The sequence below is a fragment of the Polistes fuscatus genome, unplaced genomic scaffold (assembly GCF_010416935.1).
Source record: "Polistes fuscatus isolate 324 unplaced genomic scaffold, CU_Pfus_HIC Scaffold7, whole genome shotgun sequence".
NCBI classification, from domain to species: domain Eukaryota; kingdom Metazoa; phylum Arthropoda; class Insecta; order Hymenoptera; family Vespidae; genus Polistes; species Polistes fuscatus.
This window is the reverse complement of record NW_025113151.1, coordinates 9,017,793-9,036,452: the sequence shown is the minus strand read 5'-3', so window position 1 is coordinate 9,036,452 and position 18,660 is coordinate 9,017,793. Positions and strand designations below refer to the sequence as shown.

At 35.1% G+C, this 18,660-nt stretch overlaps 1 protein-coding gene across 1 annotated transcript in view; it reads left to right on the top strand.

The window, feature by feature from the left end:
* The first annotated feature begins 977 nt into the window (after window positions 1-977).
* The window catches only part of LOC122524309 (zygotic gap protein knirps-like), a 34,314-nt gene continuing 16,631 nt past the window's right edge, over window positions 978-18,660 (top strand). Inside the window, exons 1-2 of the mRNA XM_043646472.1 lie at window positions 978-1,810; window positions 13,712-13,789. Coding sequence (XP_043502407.1) covers window positions 13,712-13,789 — 78 coding nt within the window. The 5' untranslated portion in view covers window positions 978-1,810. The remainder of the gene's footprint in view (window positions 1,811-13,711; window positions 13,790-18,660) is intronic.

The window sequence follows — 18,660 nt, the reverse complement described above, 5'->3', positions numbered from 1 at the left end:
GAAAGATAGACTTACCGGTCATAGTACACCTACGAGTTTCCCTTCTAACGTTTTCATAGTTTGATAGCAGTAACGTATAAGCGACGGAAGGGGCCGGAAGGGGACGGATGAGGGAGACATAGAAAAGTTTCTTTTAACGCGGCACGCTTCTTCTTCTTCTTCTTCTTCTTCTTCTTCCTTCTTGAGATTATCGTAACAGCAAGACTAGTCAGCAATCTAGTCTTCGAATAATCGCACGTTGACCGTAATATACCAATAAATGCTAAATTACACGGAAAGACCGAGTGCAGCATTAAAGGATTCTTCTTATCGAAACTTTATTACTGTCTCAATCCATCCAAGAATTGTTCCCTTCCATATACGTACGCATAGGATATAGAAATAAATATATATATATATATATAGGTAGTATTATACGTTATAAGATAACTATGCCCGTAAAAGCTAAAACTTTTTACATATCTCGCGGTAAAATGAATAAAGCGAAGTAAAAGTATTATAATACACCTGCGTTTAATACGACTTAGACTGAAATGTAATTAAATCGTGAAAGATATAGGAAAAAAAAAAAGATATAAGAATGTTAGCGAGTAATAGTAAATCATTTCAGACCCGTGAGGGAAGGAAGCATCTCCAGATTAAAAAGAAATATTGGAAAAAAGATGAAAAAATAGAATGGAAAAGGAGTAACGGTGGTAAGAAAAGAGAGATGTTAGAAAATCTTACTGAAATATTGTATTGGAGGGACGGCGAACTGTCCCAGAAGAGTGGGGATAGAATGGGTGTTACCAGATTGGTCGAACTCGTGGGACCGGCCGTGCTGCGATTGGCCGAGCCATTGGACCCAAGTTCGGCTCATTGGTTGCCGCCGAGAAAGGCGTGAATCGATGGGCAGGTACAGGTGAATACCCAAGAGGAAGGAGAAATCGGTAATGCTGGCTAGCCGCAACTCTCTTCTCAGGCACCTTCGATGCAGTCGAACAGATCGCAACGATCGTGAAGCGGCAGTTCTCTCCCGTCCATCGACGTGGTCACACCGAGTCTCGTGGAGGTTTGAGAGAGATAGATTTACTGATACGATATAGACTAAATATCTAAAGAAAAAGAGGCAGATAAAGGAAGAACGGACTGAGTTAGAGAAAAAACCGATAGTCCGAAATTGTACGCAAATGGATAAGAACATTTCTAATTATTTATAGTGAAATATAAATAATTTAAAGTTAGACTCGCGCGAAAGAGATATAGAAAGAGAGAGAGAGAGAGAGAGATAGTGAGTGAGTGAGTGAGAGAGTGCGTGTATGTGCGAGAGAGACAGAGAGGCACATGTGATCGGGACAGTCGCGAGTAAACATTGAAAATTACTTTTATTCTTTTACATTCTCTCGGTTGGTTTCGTGTTACATTACGTTCGAAGGATATCGCAAGATCGGTTGTTAGACGCTTATCGTTGGCTGCCACTGAATAAAAGACTTCTGGTGTAATTCAAGGTCATCGTAAAAGAATAAGAAGAACAAGAAGAAGAAGAAAAAGAATTACCAGTTCCATAGTTTACGTTGATATCCAACGGACCACGTGCTCGAGGAAGGTTTTTCTTCATTGAAAAACATTGACGAATGATTGATCGTTTTTCCAAAGAACAATATATTTTCTTCTCGAGTTATCATACTTCAAGAATCTATAAAGTCAATTGTTTTTATAGTGCAACCTGTGATCTCGCGAACTCGGACGATATTTTATTATATCGCATATTTTGTTCAGTGATATTGGTACCTGGTTAATCCGGAAATTTGCGTGGATATCATTAATAAAGGTAAGCGATATTAAATTTGATATAACATTTGTTTACTTTTCTAATTATTCGTTCGTTCGTTCGTTCGTTGACGTTTTTAAATATAGAAAGATATGAATTTATATTTGAAATTTTACGATAGAGACACTTTGCCTACGTCTTGTAGAATAGTACTACTACGCGAACATGACTCATGGCAGCATTGAAGTCTCTCGCGAGATTACAATTCGAGCATTGAAATTGCCGATGATTCATTTATCTTATTCTACATTATCATATTAAATATTTATTAGATCGTAGACAGATATATTTCTAATTGTAAGTTACAATATTATATCCAACGTTTATATAGATCTAGATAAATATTCATGATCAATTAATAATCAAGATTTATGTCGTAGATAACGATTAATAATATTTAGATCGTTTTGTAATTATTTATCTTTTTTTTTTCTTTCTTTTTCCGTATATATCGTTATACTATCGATTATTAAAAATGAGATTCGAGTTCGATGTCCGACGATTCGCAAAGATTCGGTTGAAATGTTAGAATGAAAGTAATCTAATTAGGAAAATTCGAGTACGTTGAACCCATAATTATGGTTTATTTCGTCAGTCCAAGGTAGAGCCGATGATTTATTTCTGATTGGTTCTCAGTAAATCAACTCAAGCTCACGACTCCTTCTTTTCCGACCCGGCTTGTTCGTTCCTTCTCTCTCTCTCTCTCTCTCTCTCTCGCGATTATCCGATCGCGTGAAATCGATAATACGGCTAAATCGTTGCTCCTTGTAGTACTCTCTCGTATCGTTGGAAATAAAAATAATATATTATGAGGATGAGAATGAAAAAGAGCCGAGTTGAAGGAAAAATGGGAACAAAAAGAGAAATAATAATAGGAGACAACAAAAAGAAAAGAAAAGAAAAAGAAAAAGAAAAGAAAAGAAAAGAGAAACAGAAAAGGTGAATATGAAAGGATGAAATAGAAAAAGAACAAGGAAAAATATGAATAAATAAAATGAAAATCTTTATGCTTTTACAAACGTTTTGAGCTCGTTGCGCGTTGCTCGCACGGAAACACGTTTTATGAAATTACGAAGAGAAGAACCGCGCCGAGAGATACACTCTGTGTGCTCATAAATATCCGTTAAATAAATGAGTAACGTACCGCGAGATTAGCCGCATCATCGGTTACCATGTAAACGACGAAATTGCATAATATGTTGTTTCTCGCGCTAGCGCGTGCTGGTTATAAATATTAAATCTCGCTTAACATAACACATCGACTATGGTATGTAATTACGACGTGTATCGACTCCCCTTTACTCTCGTCGAACCTCGGATCTCATCATCTCTCTCTCCTCAACCTTCTCGTTTCAAAACAAAATAGAAAAAAAAATAAAGAAAAGATAACCGAGAAAAAAAGATTCCAACGTCTTAACAAAATCCTTGCCCGGATGGATAGATATTACAAAAATCTGTAGTAAAAAAAAAAGAATAAGAAAACAAATTGATATATCATACGTGTTAACAACAAATTTTTAGGATTTTTCCCCATTATATTTTATGCTTTTATCTCTCGTCAGTTATTTAATTATCAAAAGATACGAATAATGATAATAATACGTGTGAAAACACGCGAGATTTATAAATTATACAATATTCGATAATATATTTGCTTTTACCGATTAGTTATAATTAAATTAACTGTTATAAAATGTTCAGATATATGTGCATATATATTGCAGTATACATATATATTTATATATACACATACATATGTCCGATGGTTGCAAATGAAAACATAATCGTCACCCCTCATAGAAGCCTGTTGCTATAATATTTGCCTACCGGTAGACACTATCGTAATTTCGTTACACACAAAGGACTTATTGCTATCTTTTTTCATTCCCCATCTCTCTCTCTCACACACACACACTCCTCGTTCAACCAAGAGTCGGAAGGACCCGTATGCGTATGCAAATGATCCTTACGTAAGAAAGAGCGAGTAAGAAAGAGAGAAAAAGAAAGAGACGTTACAATTATTATGCATGAACCTCTCCTCTTCATGGCGCGAGGCTTCTCCCATGTCAAAATATATTTATTGCTGCACTTTTCTTCGTCATTCTTTATTTCTTTCTTTCTTTCTTTCTTACTTACTCTTTATTTCTCTTTTTCAACATACCCTTTGAACATTGACTGCGGTGTGTCGACCGCTATTGTCACCCTTTCATACGGTTATTACCCCACTTGTACTTAGGGCAAACTTTCAACGTGAAAAGTTCTACGAAAAAGTCGTCGAGTTGCTCTCGTTTTACCCTAACCTCCTCCCCCCACCCGTTCCCCGTCCCCCCTACTCCCTTGTCCCCTATCCGACAATGTTCCCTTACTCCTTTTCAACATTCGAGTTTTCTTTTTATACGCACGTGCACGCGTACATTGACTCGAGTAAATAAGCAAATGTTTATTCAGGGTCTCTCGCATTCTACGCGATCTAGTTTCTATTTAATATCGTTAATGGGTAGTATCGATTATTAATCAATCTAATTGGAATTCAGAAGTTCGTTATTTGTTATAAAGATAATGGATTTGTTATAAAGATATTGTCTTATGTTTGAAGTTAAAAAAATTGTAATTAAAATTCGTAAGATAGGTGTTAAGAGAACAAGGAACAATTTGAAATAATTTGATGAATTCTTTGTCATCTCGTTCACACTTATATTTATTTTCAATGTTTGAAAATGATATCGAAGAAAAAGAATACATTTGCCGTTTAACTTGGATAATTTATTTCGCAATATATTTAGAAGTTTTAGCGTACAGATGTAAAAAGCAATTGTTTTTTTCTTTTTCTTTTTTTTTTTTTCTTTTAATTCAACGGTCCAAGTTTAAAGAGAGCATCGAATAAAAGCCCGAAGTGTTGGCTGATAAATACCGATTTGCATATTAACCCCTTTTGATGCGGGCCCGTCGTCGTCGTCGTCGTCGTCGTCGTCGTCGTAGTCGTTCTCATTCTCATTTTCGTCATGGGGTCTTGATCTGACTTAACGCTTTTTTCCTACCACCATCATCACAACCACCACCATCACCATTTGTCACCCTTCACGACTCTTCTTGGTATTTTAAATACTTCAAAAGATCGAAATATATATTCTGATCGTTCATTTAAACGATAAATTAACGATCTAATATTTAATCAAATAAAATTATAAAACACTCTGGAGAGATTAAATAACTGACCTATCACTAACATAACTTATATTAATCAAAATATCCACCGATTTTTCGAATATTCCAATTAACATATCCAATATCAAACTTATATTTTTATTTTTGTTAACAATAAATAACATAATCATTTAGTGTTAATCCTAAAATGGGTCATATTTGATGCCGACATTTGTTGTATAAATAGCGAATATTTTCTATAACCTTAACGGAAAATTTAGAGTGGGTTGCATGCGACTCATGCAATACGGAATGCATTAACAAGTATATTTATATATATATAATTAGTTAGAATCGAAAATGGTTGGAAAGTTATCAAATCAAAGTGGAGAATCAAGAGAGTTGATCGTAGCCATGAAAACAAGTCGTTCTCGATAAAACGAGTTAGCGGTATATAGCCTTATCTCGTTGCTTTTGTCAGTAACGCTCGAAGATGCACTTAACGACATTACCGAGCTATTCACCGATGCATCGTGCATCCGTTACTTTGGCAATCTAATCCTGTGCTCTTTGTCCGAGACGAGATAATGTGCGATTTACAGGGAACGACACTTGGTCTTGCTTCCGTCGACAATACGTACGAATCTGCTTTTACTTTTTTTTTTTCGTTCTTTTTTTTCTTTTTTATTTCCCTTATCAAAGTGTCTACGAAAGGAATCAATTTAAAGCAAGGAAAGACTTCATTATAATGATCGATAGTTCGTTGATAAAGAAAAAGAAGAAGAAGAAAAATTCCATTTGTTCGTTCTGACTTCTTATTTCAAAATAATATTAACACTATGCTCGAGAATTCAATGTAAGATTATTTCAGATTGTAGGATATTATTTGGTTTAATTGGAATTTTAAATTTTATTAGAGAGGAACAGATTTTTTATGTGGTAATTACGAAGTATAGTAAAATAAAGAAAAATAAAATACATACAATGATGTTGCAAATTAGGACAATTGTTTAAATGATAGTTAACAGATTTGATCTACTACTAAATAATGATACAAATTAGGAAAATTAATTTTTTGTAGCTTTAACAAAGGATTCAATGAAAAGATAATATTTTTTTTAAGATATTATACTTAAAAATATTATATATAAATTTATATAATGTATTAAAATACTCAAAACGATGGTACGGATAATGAAATAATATTTTGATTACTTTAATGGGCAAGATTTGAGTTAGTAAAAGGGGTTAAAATAGAATGAGATAAAATTTTCAATATTATACTTAAGAGTAATGCATATATCTATCTATAATGTATCTATGCCTGTGCCTGTAAGTATAATGTAACGTCGCGTGCGATAAAGTGTATCGTTTCGAAGAAGAGACTCGTACGAAATGGCGCGATTATACGAGCGAACGTTCGGACTTTTACGAGATTGTAAATCAACGATGGCGTGCTTAATCGCCGAATAAACGAGAGATTAAATTCCGCTTTGGGTGTAGCACGAGCTTAGCTTAAATATCTACCGTTATTGAATTCTTCCGGGTCTTTAGTTATATTTTTTGATTTTTTAAATATAACGCTCTAAAGTAGAGTAAGAAAATCACGTAAACCGATTTGAGAAAATATTGTTTGAAAACAAAAAAAAAGAGAACAATTTTTAGAAAAGTATATCCGCATATTTAAATCTAAAAACATAAATCAAGATTCGATATAGTATTCATTTATTTGTTTTTTATTAATAACTAACTAATAATAAATTAAATAACAGTTCGATAAAATAAAACAAAAAAAAGAAAAGTAATAAAAATAATTTGTTTGCCATAACTGAAATTGAAAATTCGCTTTCGAGAATAGGATTAAATAAATTTCGTATAAAATCGCAATACGCGTAACTTATGATCTTTTTCAAAAGTAACGCATAAAGTAGAGTGAGAGATAGAGAGAGAGAGAAACATTACCATAGATATATTTTGAAAGAAATTAATGAAAAAATATATATTTCAAGATTTAATACAATCAATTTATATCCCTTTTGAATATTTCTCCTCTCATTGAAACATAATAATCAATTAAATTGTAAAGTCCATTTAAATGTTGGTGCACCCATTGGTTTAATACTTTATAGTTGCTATACTTTCTCTATTATCGCATCTTAAAAGTTGCTACAAGTTATATAACCAAGTAGCAATGCATTTCGAACGGTTTCTTACCCCACATGTAGATACTACACGTACCTATATTACAAATGTAAGAGAGCCTAACGAATCGTTTCGATAGAGCATCATCTATAAAAGGACTTATGATTCCCACAAGCGAAAAGAAATAAAAGGAAAGGAAAGGAAAGGAAAGGAAAGGAAAGGAAAGGAAAGTAAAGGAAAGGGGTTATTGCAGTTCACGTGTAGAATCCTCTTTGATGAACTCCAATGAGATAGAGAGAGTGAGAAGTGTCGAAGGAAAATCGCTAGAGTCTCTGTTAAAAATTGGATCGGTCACGCATCAGGAAGACGAACAATGGCGCTTAGTATGAAGGACTTTGCTGGCTAGATGGTAGGAAACAGTGAGCGAGTGAATGAATGAGTGTAACAGAGAGAGAGAAAGAGAAAGGAAAAGGAAAAGAAGAAAGATGAAAGAAAGGTTGAGTCGAGATCCATCCCCCTTTAGCTTAAACTGTCGCGATAAATGATCCTACCGAGGGTTATTAATTGTTTTTAGCTCCCGGAGCAAAGAAAGCAAAAGAAAAAGAAAAAGAAGCAGCAGCAGCAACAACAACAGCAGCAGCACACGAGGATAGGATGCATTCTTTGATTTCTCTCTCGCAAAAGTGTATTAACGGAAAAACTGGCTATCTCACTCTAGATATATATAAATATGTATCTTCCTTCTTTCTTTCTTTCTTTCTTGCTTGCTTTCATTCATTCATTTCTTTTTTCTCCCTTCTTTTGGTTAAAGAATTCTCTTCCAGCTTAGTAGTAGTTGCTGGCACACCTATCGAGCGAGTCTACTACCTGCAGGAAGCATCATTTTTCAAGGACTCGATAGATGCGAGTTGCCTCTGCCAAGAATCGACGATCATCTATCAAAGTGATCGTTAAAAACGCATCTCCACCGATACAAATTGCGCGATACCTGTCCCGAAAACTAACCTTTACATACGAATTCTCTAATGATCTATCTTAGAAATAAATAGGTCGATAGATATATACATGTTCAATATTTCTTATCATTTTTCAATCGACCACAATTCACAAGAATGGGAGTGGTGAGGGGGGTTGGAGATTACTTCAAAATTAAATCGAGTTAATATCACATGTTTCGTTTCATTTGCTTATCGAATTCGATCTTACGATAGGATAATTCTAACATTTATCTTTGAAATATATTCAATGTACGATCGACGAAAGGTAATCTTACGAATCATTTGTTTCATCGAATGGGATAACTATTTATTCTCTCTTGAGTACCATTTGATTTCAATCTAATTGCCAATGATCCAATTCTAATATTTCCGGTATTAGTATGGGTCCGCCCGCGTGCTTATTTACAAGCAGATTTATTTACAGATAAGAACACGAGTAGTTGTGTATGTACAAGACGATGTTATCGCGATACGGTCCGGTTAGGTTTGGCGCGTTAAGTTCCCATGAAACATTCGCGAGTATAAGTCGTTGATATATCGACTTCTTCTTTCGAGTAGATTCATTAACTCATTAACTTAGAAAGAGAGAGAGAGAGAGAAGGGGAGGGGAGTGGTGGGCGTGGGGGGAGGGAGGAAACAGAGAGAACGAAAGAAAGAGTGAGCGAGTAAGAGAAAAGGATAGAGAAAAATGGCCGCTCATATATCACTGGCCGAGCAGTAATCAAGTGCTCATTCTTAATGCGGTAATAAATTTGTGAATTAATATACCTCCAATTAATTATATCGCATAGGTTACGTTCACCGGCGTCTTGTACTCATTACTACGGTCCAATCATAATGATCGACGTGCTTTACAGAACCGTGTCATTCTCTCAGTCAAACCAATTCAACTTGTAACTAAAGTCACTTATTATAAGTAAACGCGGTTAAAAGTTGTTCTTATAAAGTTAGGAAAGTTACGAAATAAATAATATAAATGTAGATTATTATATATATATATGCGGTGTAAAATGGTTACACACGATTTCTAACGTATGAGATTATTTTCCTAAGGGAATAAAACGAATTGGATATTAATAGCGATGGGTGTAATTATAAAAATCGATTGAAAATCATTACGAAAGAAAAATATCTTATAAGAGTGATGAATAGGGATGGGGAGGAGGTATGGGGGAGGACAAGAATATGATCGTAGTAGTAGTAGTAGTAGTAATAGTAACGTAAGTTGCGTGCCTAGCCTCCGGGATCGATATAAATCACGCGAGATCTTTGCCCACGACCTGGGATCATCGGTAAGAATGTTAGACATCGTCCCGGAGTTGGTGAACGAACTAGATTCTAACTATACCAACCAGATCGTCACTCAATGTTTCTATCTCTTTCTTGAACACAGAAAACGAGTATTATTTCGATGAGAGAAATATGATATCCAACCAACAACGATCCCATAATACTAATATTTTCTCTAATCTATTTACTAGTATGGGTTTTAGTAAATATACGCGTGAAGGTTGAAAATGTTCATCTTAAAGTCAAAAAGGGTTGTTGCCGTTGCTCGTACGATAGGCCACGTATGCGCGTATACGTTGGCCCTGAAAAAAGGGAAAGAACCATGAAGGTTAAAAAAGAAATAGAAAGAGAGAGAGAATGAGTGAGAATATGTAAAAAAGTTAAGAAAAAAAAAGAGGACTTTCCTGAAGGGATAAACGTCACACGGAACTCGAGTTTAATGGTGCGTAAACTTGGACGTGCCCCTGTTGCCTTTACGTGTATGGTTGTTCAAGAGATGAGCTCGAAAGGGTCGATCAAGGTTCTCCTTGTTCCTTCTTATCCTTCGTTCGTTCGTTCGTGCGTTCGTTCGTTCTTAGGTTTCTTACGTTTCTTTTCGAAAGGAATTGTGGAGAGTTGAGTGTACAATATTTCGATGTAGATACTCGTCTCTCACGAGAGTCGTGGACGAGAAACGATATCGACTTCATTAACGTACGAGTGCCGAGCAAATATTGACTCTAACTCGTGGAAACTGGGGTACCAGGTATGTGTGTGTTTACACGAGACCCGCTTTTTCATGTCCTCGAGAAAGAAAAAGAAAGAGAGAGAGAGAGAGAGAGAGAGTAGGTTAGAATTATACGAAACGTTTGAAATAATGTTGTTATATGATTTTGAATATTTTGAGTAGGTTGATTAGTACGATTAGAATGAATATTCCAGTCAATTGAATGTATTATTTCATTTTTCCGTAAGATAAAACAATGTTCAAGTATATGTAAATTTTAATTGAACGATTAAAACGATTAGAAAAATATTTCGTATCTGTAAGTTTTAACGAAAAAGAGGAGAAGAAATAATAGAATTAAAATTAAAGAAAATATTGAAAATAGTTCAATTGTAATAGATATGATTTTTCTTTGATGAGATTAGGAATATTTAACAGTATGTTAGGAAAACGATTAGAAAATGATTTGAACCGATCCAATTTATCTGTCGGCCGACCTTCTCCATGATAAATCGCGATGATAATATACGATCGATCAGGATAAAGAATTTATTCTCAAGCACAAAAATGGATCCGACTAAGTACGCTTTTAGTGATTACAATCCTTGACCCAAATCGAGCAATAAAAAGCCAACGTTCGTATGAGATAGGAAGGGAGTGGACACGTCGGTGACATCTTTTGTAAAATCAATAGGTTCTCTCTCTCTCTCTCTTTCTCTCTCTTTCTTTCTTTCTTTCTTTTACTTACTTACTTTAAATGGCAGGTTAACTGAATATAGACAAATACCTCGGAGTAAGGTCGCAGTCGGTTCAACTTCTTTCGCACGGTGATTTATCGTTAAACGTGATATATAACCGAGTTAAAAGTCGCCGTCACTTTGACTCGATTCCACAACTATAAGTCGATCGATATATTATATTATACTACGATATCAGAATTATTACGATACTTATCATTTCAAATGATTTTCATTACGTTAGATTATCTTTGAAGTTTTATATCCTGAGATAATTGGAATAAATTCGAGATTTAAATTGTACTTGATATTAATCGATTTATAAATCACAATAATTATTGATGGTTTTTTTTCCCTTCTCTCGTGTATCCAACATTCGTAATAATGAAAAATATTTCTATTGCGATTTGTTCGATATAAGACTCACTCATTCGTTTAGTAAACAAGTGCAGAAAATTATTCGAGATCGGAAAATAGAATTGAAGGAATATTTCTATCTATGTATGTATGTATGTATGTATGTATGTGTATATATATATATGGGGGTTTCGCTTCATCAACGAGCGGAACGCAAGAAGCCAACGGGCGTCAAACAACTGCGTCGACGAAAAAACGTGAAAAACCTTAACGAACCTTCGTAGTCGAGCCGAGTCATCTTTTTTATCTTCTTCTTCTTCTTCCTTCTTTTTTCTTGTTAACGCGGGAGGTTTGCGAATCGTGCGCGTGCTATAAAGAAAAACGTCTATGGTCGAAGGTAAATCCTTGTTGCTCTAATTACACATCGTTCTAAATTCTCGTTAAAATATTTCTTTGCAGTACGACGATGCCTGCCAGCCTTTACAGTTCACGACGATTATACCAACTAGAACAGTGAAATATATTTCACTTAGATTTTATTATATCTGTTTGTTTTTTGTGTATTAAACAATGCTCAAACTTCCCCTCCCAATATGGGGCTTTCGATTATCATTTTTCACGTGTTCATTTACGTCGACTTAAATTCATTAAATGCATACGAAAGAGACTAATTTCAATTAATAAATAAATCAATGAAAGAAAACGTATTCGTTAATCATTATTATACGTTGATTAGAATTTGATCTCATATGACATGTTTATACATATTAAATAACACATTTGAAGGTATTTGAGGATAGACACGAATGATAGAAAATTAGGTTTTTCTTTCGTTTAAACCGTAACGAAATTCGATTGGAAATTCTTATTAAAATAAATAAGTAGGGGGAACTAAAAATAAAAATAAAAACAAAAAATATAATATAAACCAGCACGGTTGACTAGTTCCCATGAGAAGGTGCCGCGGCACGGACCTTTGTGACACTCCGGAGTCCGAGCCTAGTGTAGATGGCAGGGTTCTTAGAGATAACACTGATTTATGATAGGTCGGATCGTTCGGGTACCGTGCGTTTCGGTTCGATCGTTACAAAAGCGAAGTAAGAAAATCGAACGGTACTGAACTAAGACGAAGAAGAAATAGTAGTAGAAGTAGAAGTAGTAGTAGAAGTAGAAGTAGAAGTAGAAGTAGAAGTAGAAGAAGGAAAAGAACCGACTACTAATGGCCCTAAGTCGAGAGGACTTCTCGATCCTCTTCGTCAGCGTCGGTCGATTGCCCGATCGAATAGAAAGAGGTGAAAAGCCCTCTCTGCCGTAACTTCTTTGTCGATAAATTTTAACCAGAAGATCCATTAACTCTGGTATACACACGTTTTATACGACGAGTAAGAGAGACGATCGGATATAAGAGAAACCATAGGACTCTCGGTGCCCATCTGTTGTTGTTGTTGTTGTTGTTGTTGTTCTTGTTGGTGGTTGTTCCTCGTTTGTAAATGATAGAAAAAATAAAAAAGAAACGGTTTCGATGGATAAGAAAGAAAGAAAAAGAGAGAGAGAGAAAGATAGAAAGTAAAGGGGAAATAAATAAAGAAGAGAGAAAGAGGGGGGATTTTTTTTTACTCGATAACATCTTCGACACCTTTCGTGTGGGAGACACTTTACGATCACGTATTTTCTTTTTTTTTCTTTTTTTATCTTTCCAATTAAATATCTATGAGTTATATTCTTTTTTTTCTCTTTGGAGATACGTATAATATGAGTTTATTAACGTTTTCTCAATGAAGAAACGCAAAAAGAAGAAAAAGTTATAAATATCGAAATGTCGAACTACGAAATCAAATGAAAAATAACGATATTATTATATCGTATAGTTTTCTTATTGCGGATGTGTATAATACGATGATGCCAGTCATTTTTACGTAACCAACGAACGTTCGAAAAATAGTCAATCTCTTTCCTCCCCCCTCTCATTCTCTCTCTCTCTCTCTCTTTTCCTGACCGATAGAAAAACATACGTCGGTTTGATTATTACGAGTAGAATACTTGCATCAGCTTTTTCTTCCAACCAGTAGTAGTAAATGAGGGGCATGAGACGGAAGAAGAGAGGTTACTGTTGTTGTTGTTGTTGTTGATCGACGTGAAAATCACGTCTCTCGTTATTTTTCCTCGCTAAAGTTATATATATATATGTGTGTGTGTGTGTGTGTGTATGTAACATATACGTGTATACGCGCCAATTCGAGATTGAACATCCGTGAGAGATATTGTGGGAGGAATAAAAATAAAAGCGAACATTGAAAACCGGTTCGACTTTACCGGCGCTACTTCACCTCACCTCACCCCACCCCACTCCGTTCCATTCCATCATTCACCCTACCCTAACCCATACATATGTGTACCCCACCCCACACATCTAACTTTTTATCTTATGCCAAGGATGTACCAAGATGAGAATTATTTGACGCGTGTTGTTACGTTTATTTCATATTTATTCTTCAAATGAAACATAATTGTTCGATATTATTTGCAGATGAACCAAATGTGCAAGGTCTGTGACGAGCCAGCTGCTGGATTTCATTTCGGTGCTTTCACGTGCGAGGGTTGCAAGGTAAGAATATTTTTCAATTGATATATTAGTTTCTTTTTTATTTTTTTATTATTATTATATTTTCTTCATCGAATAATAGAACACATATACTTAATCTCATATCATCCTCGCGTTGATGATCTTGTTTTATGCGAAAATGGTAAAACACGAGTTACGCAAGGTGAGTCACTCGAATAATATACGAGTTAATATCTCAATAAAATGATCATTTATACGAACGATTTCAATAATTACTGTTAGTAATAGCATTTGAAAAATTTTCTCGACTTAATGTATAATGTAACAAAAAAATCTACTCGCTTATTCGTTTAACTTTTTAATATGTTCGAGTCTAGTGTATCGTATTTGAGATGGAACAATTCCCAGCACAACCCTTAAATAAATGCATTTCTTTTTTTAACGATTCTCTCAACAATATTTAATTATACTTATAACAAAAAGGTATCCAATATTCGAAGTAAATAAATTTTGTAAATTAATTCAAATGTAGTCATATCATTTACGTACAAATAATACAAATATATATTTGCAAACTAAATAAAAGATATATTTTTTTAAATAACGACGGAATTTAATTTCGAATTAAAAGCAATTCAATTATCGCACATCGTTCTTACGTAGAAAAAAATGACATATACCTTACACATAGATAACTGTATTTGTAGTTGTGTGACTCACCCTGCGTACGGAGGTGCTCTCAGTCTGGTTAATTGCACGCTCGAACTACTGCGACATCGCGTATTCGCTTGTCCGACGAGATCGACACGATATCACGTGCTATCGATCGTAAATACTAAACGTTGACTAAAAGAGAAAGAAGAAATCTCACCGAAAGTGGCAATAGATGTCAATTAAAACGTTTTCGAGAAAAAACATGCCGACGCGTTCTTCTTGTTTCTTGTTCTTAATTTTTTTGTTTTTTTTTTTTAAACTTTTCTATACTTTTTCTTCCATTTATTATTTGATTTCGAATTGACCGTGTGAAGTATAAAAGAAGGGTGGTAACAAAAAACGCACAAACATGGTAACGATTTTGGACAGAGTATTTCGGATGCAGCTGCCAGTGGCATCGGCATCGGCATCAGCATTGGGCATCGAAGATCGTTTCTATGCGATTTATATTCGAAGTATATTTCAGTTCCTCTCGAAATCGTAAAGCACGACGGGCGGTCTGACAAAACTCACTGTCCGGCCTGTGGCACTCCAGTTTTTAAAATGAACTAACCAAGGTTAATAAGCACCTTTCCCTCGCTCGGTGAAAGTAAGAAATAACACAAATATGAAAAATATATTTTAAAATAATACGAAGCAAGAGAGGAGCAATCGAGTTTCTTCGATTTTTTTTTTTTAACAATATATATATGTATTGATTAAAATAACGGATTAATAATCTTTACGATTTATTCTATACGAGTGTTTCTCAATTATATTAACCGTGTGACTTCAATTTTAATGATATGAAATTCGAAAGAACCAGTTAAACTAGAATTATACGATTTCTTTTTCTCTCATGTTTTATATATACATATATATATATATATATATTATTTACAAAAATATACGACCTTTTACTGGACTTTTTCTTTAACGCAGAATATATCTACATATCTTTAACAAATTAATTACTATTCCCTAACTAAGATAAAACTCTCTCTCTCTTATCATCGTGTTTAAAAACGAAACCATTAAAACTATAACAAACGATCCAATATATATTCGAGGGGAAAACGGTTTGGTAGATTAAGAAACATTAACTCTAGATATCGTCAAAGTAGATAACCTTAAAGTAATACCCGGAAAATCAAAGTGAGAGATCTCCGAAAGAGATCAAAGTTCATCTTAGGACGAAAGGGGTCGGAGACAGGTGAAACGCAGGCCCCAGTTATTCTATCGATAGTTCGACTAGTTCGAAAAGGAAGAGGAAAAGCACATCGAGAGAGTAGTCTCGTTAGGCCAGGTTTATTTCTCCGAAGGGTGTTGACCCTTGCTCTCGTCCCACTAATGTGGTACACCGTCGAGAGAATATCGGTACCGCATACTAAGTGACCCATCCGATAGTAATTGGACCTCATTAAGGCAACAACGGGCAATGGTCTGTATCCATCGTCTTCTTCTTCTTCCTCTTCTTCTTCTTCTTCTTCTTCTTCTTCGTTTTCTTCTTCTTCTTCTTGGTTTCGTCTTAGATATCGTATGCGTTCGATTCTTTTCAAGTATAAGTAGAACCACAGACGAAGAGATAAAAGACGTTTTAGGTAAATTAGACGCTCTCATTCTTATCCACTGTGTATGTGTATGTGTGTGGGTGTGTTCTTTTTTTTTCTTTCTTTTTTTCTGTCTTTATTTTTACGTTAATACTTATTCTCATAAATACTCATAGATTTGTTAACCTCGCGTACAATGGTAAATGCATGTATATAGGAATACTACTCGTAATGGTTGGACGAATGGTCGTCTGTAAGTTGCGTAAATATGGTAACATTGTACAATTACCCTTTGCACTTTTGCAAACGCGTAGAAGCTCACTTTCGCTACCGTAAGTGTATTCCCATTTGTTAAATCTTGTATATATATGGTTTCTTCTTATTTAACTCGCCACGGTTGGTTTTTTTTTTCTTGAAGAAGATGTCCAATCGTAAGGGGATTCCTTTATTTTGTTGTCTTTCGAAATTCGAAGGACGATCATTTTTTATAGTTAGCTGTTTTCTTTACCCGACTTATTTTTCTTTTTTTTCTACAGAAAGTTTTATGAAAGGAAACGTTTAAATAGTCTTAAAAATGTGCTGCCGGGCGAATTCGCTAAGCCCATGCTTCGTATAAAATGTTCGAAGATAAAACCAAAAATGTATAGATAAGGATCGTGATTATATAAACGAATGCGAGTCCAGTCCAAATTAATATTGCCGCGGGAGCGTGTAAGGAACGTCACATAGGGGATTCTCGAAACGCGAGACACGGGTCTTCCTAAGGATTTCGATCTTATCTCGAGATATATAACGGCGCCATTTCGGAGAGAGAGAGAGAGAGAAAGAGAGAGAAAGTGAGCTGCTACTGATATCGAGATGCTACACTAAAATAGTCTTTGAAACCATTCCAAAATTATTCTTCCAACGCTCTTCTTAATTTTATATATATAATATTATCAACTTTTTTTTTTATTCAAATTTTAGTATCAATCGTCAATTTTCATTTTCAACTTTACCTTATTATTTTGTTTTATTACAAATAAATTTATTACAAATAATATTAATCATGGACACACGTAAGAATCTTAACTTATTCATAAGAATAATAATCCTAACGAAGATTATTCACATATTATTTTTAAATCGAATATATCGATATTTGATAGACACATATGTTATTTAAAAAAATAGTAAACAATTACGATGCATGAAAATGGATGAAAAGTCAAAAATAAATAACGAATGCTATGATAAGATGTTGACGTTAATAGATTTCTAAGAGAATACTATTACTACTACCACTACATCTTCTAAATTCTAAGTTAATCTAACATGTGGAGGAAAAAAAACGTCACTCTCTCTCTCTCTCTCTCTCTCTCTCTCTCTCTCTCGTGGACTGGAGATTCGGAAATATTTGAAATAATTTAACTTGGTGCGCGGGCGCGCACTTCTCTCCCAAGAGAAGAAACGAGAGACGCTCATTAGCATACTAACGACTGCCTCGAATTCTCTGCGTAACATCGACAGAGAAAGATAGAAAGAGAGAAGGAGGAAGGTTCCCTCCTTCCTCTTTACTCTACTGGAAACCTCAGATCTTCGGCCACGTCGTCTCCTCCTGTTTGGGCCGACGCACGCTCCGGATCTTTCCCTCGGTCTTCTTCCATTTTTGGTGCCGCGAGGAAGAACGCGACTCCCGTTCTCCAAATGTTCTCCAAACACTGAAAATATGATCCTACCTTGGGATCCTCTTCAACAGGGGCGGACTAATACGAAAATCGATAATTATTCGATTTTTTTTAATCAACGATGATATCCCTCAAATTGTCTACTTTGTCAATCGACAAACGAGAATAAGTTTTCTTCAATGAAGTAAACGAGAAAAAATAATGTCGTCCAACTTGCAGGTAGGAGAAGGGGGAATCTATGTGATTTGTATTTTGTTTTTTTCTTTTTTTTTAATTATAATTCTCTGTACTCTTGGAATAAATTATAAGTAAGAGAAGATGAGAGATAAAAAGAAAAAAAAGTTTGAGGAATGAGAAACGACGTACGTCCGTCCCTGTTTCGAGGCCGAGTGTCGTCGTTTTCGGGTGGCGTTCGAATTCCACGTTCGTCCACTCTCTCTCTCTCTCTCTCTTCTTTTTTTTTCTTTCTTTCTCAGGTGCGTTAAAATAAACGAAAGCCAGGTCGTCCGAAGGCCGAAAGAACGAGAACGAGTGAGAGAAAAAGAAGAGACCAAACAGGCAGGCAACCAGGCAGGGTTCGTATGAATATTAACGCGTGCGAAGAGCCCTCCTGCACCAATTCGCAAAAGAATCATTCTCTTTTTCTCTCTCTCTCTTTCTCTCTCTCTTAGACTCGCATATAAGTATATACATTCGAAATCGCGTTTATCATGCAAATAAAGGTGAACCCGTCCATTGTTTTTCGTGGTGCGAATTATGCAGGAGACTGAAAATTTGTCGGTTCTCTTTCTCTCTCTCTCTTTTTCTGTGGGTCGTAAAAAAAAAAAAAAAAAAAAAGGCAGGCATGATTCAGAGGGAGCTTCGGTTATTCATCGTTCGACAATGAGGTCGCGACTCTTTTCCTTCCTTCGAGGACGTCAAAAGATGCTACAAAAGGCTTCGAAGTTCTTCGTACGTACGTTTTGGTACGTTCATTGGCTCGTTTGTTGTGTTGCGGCAAAAT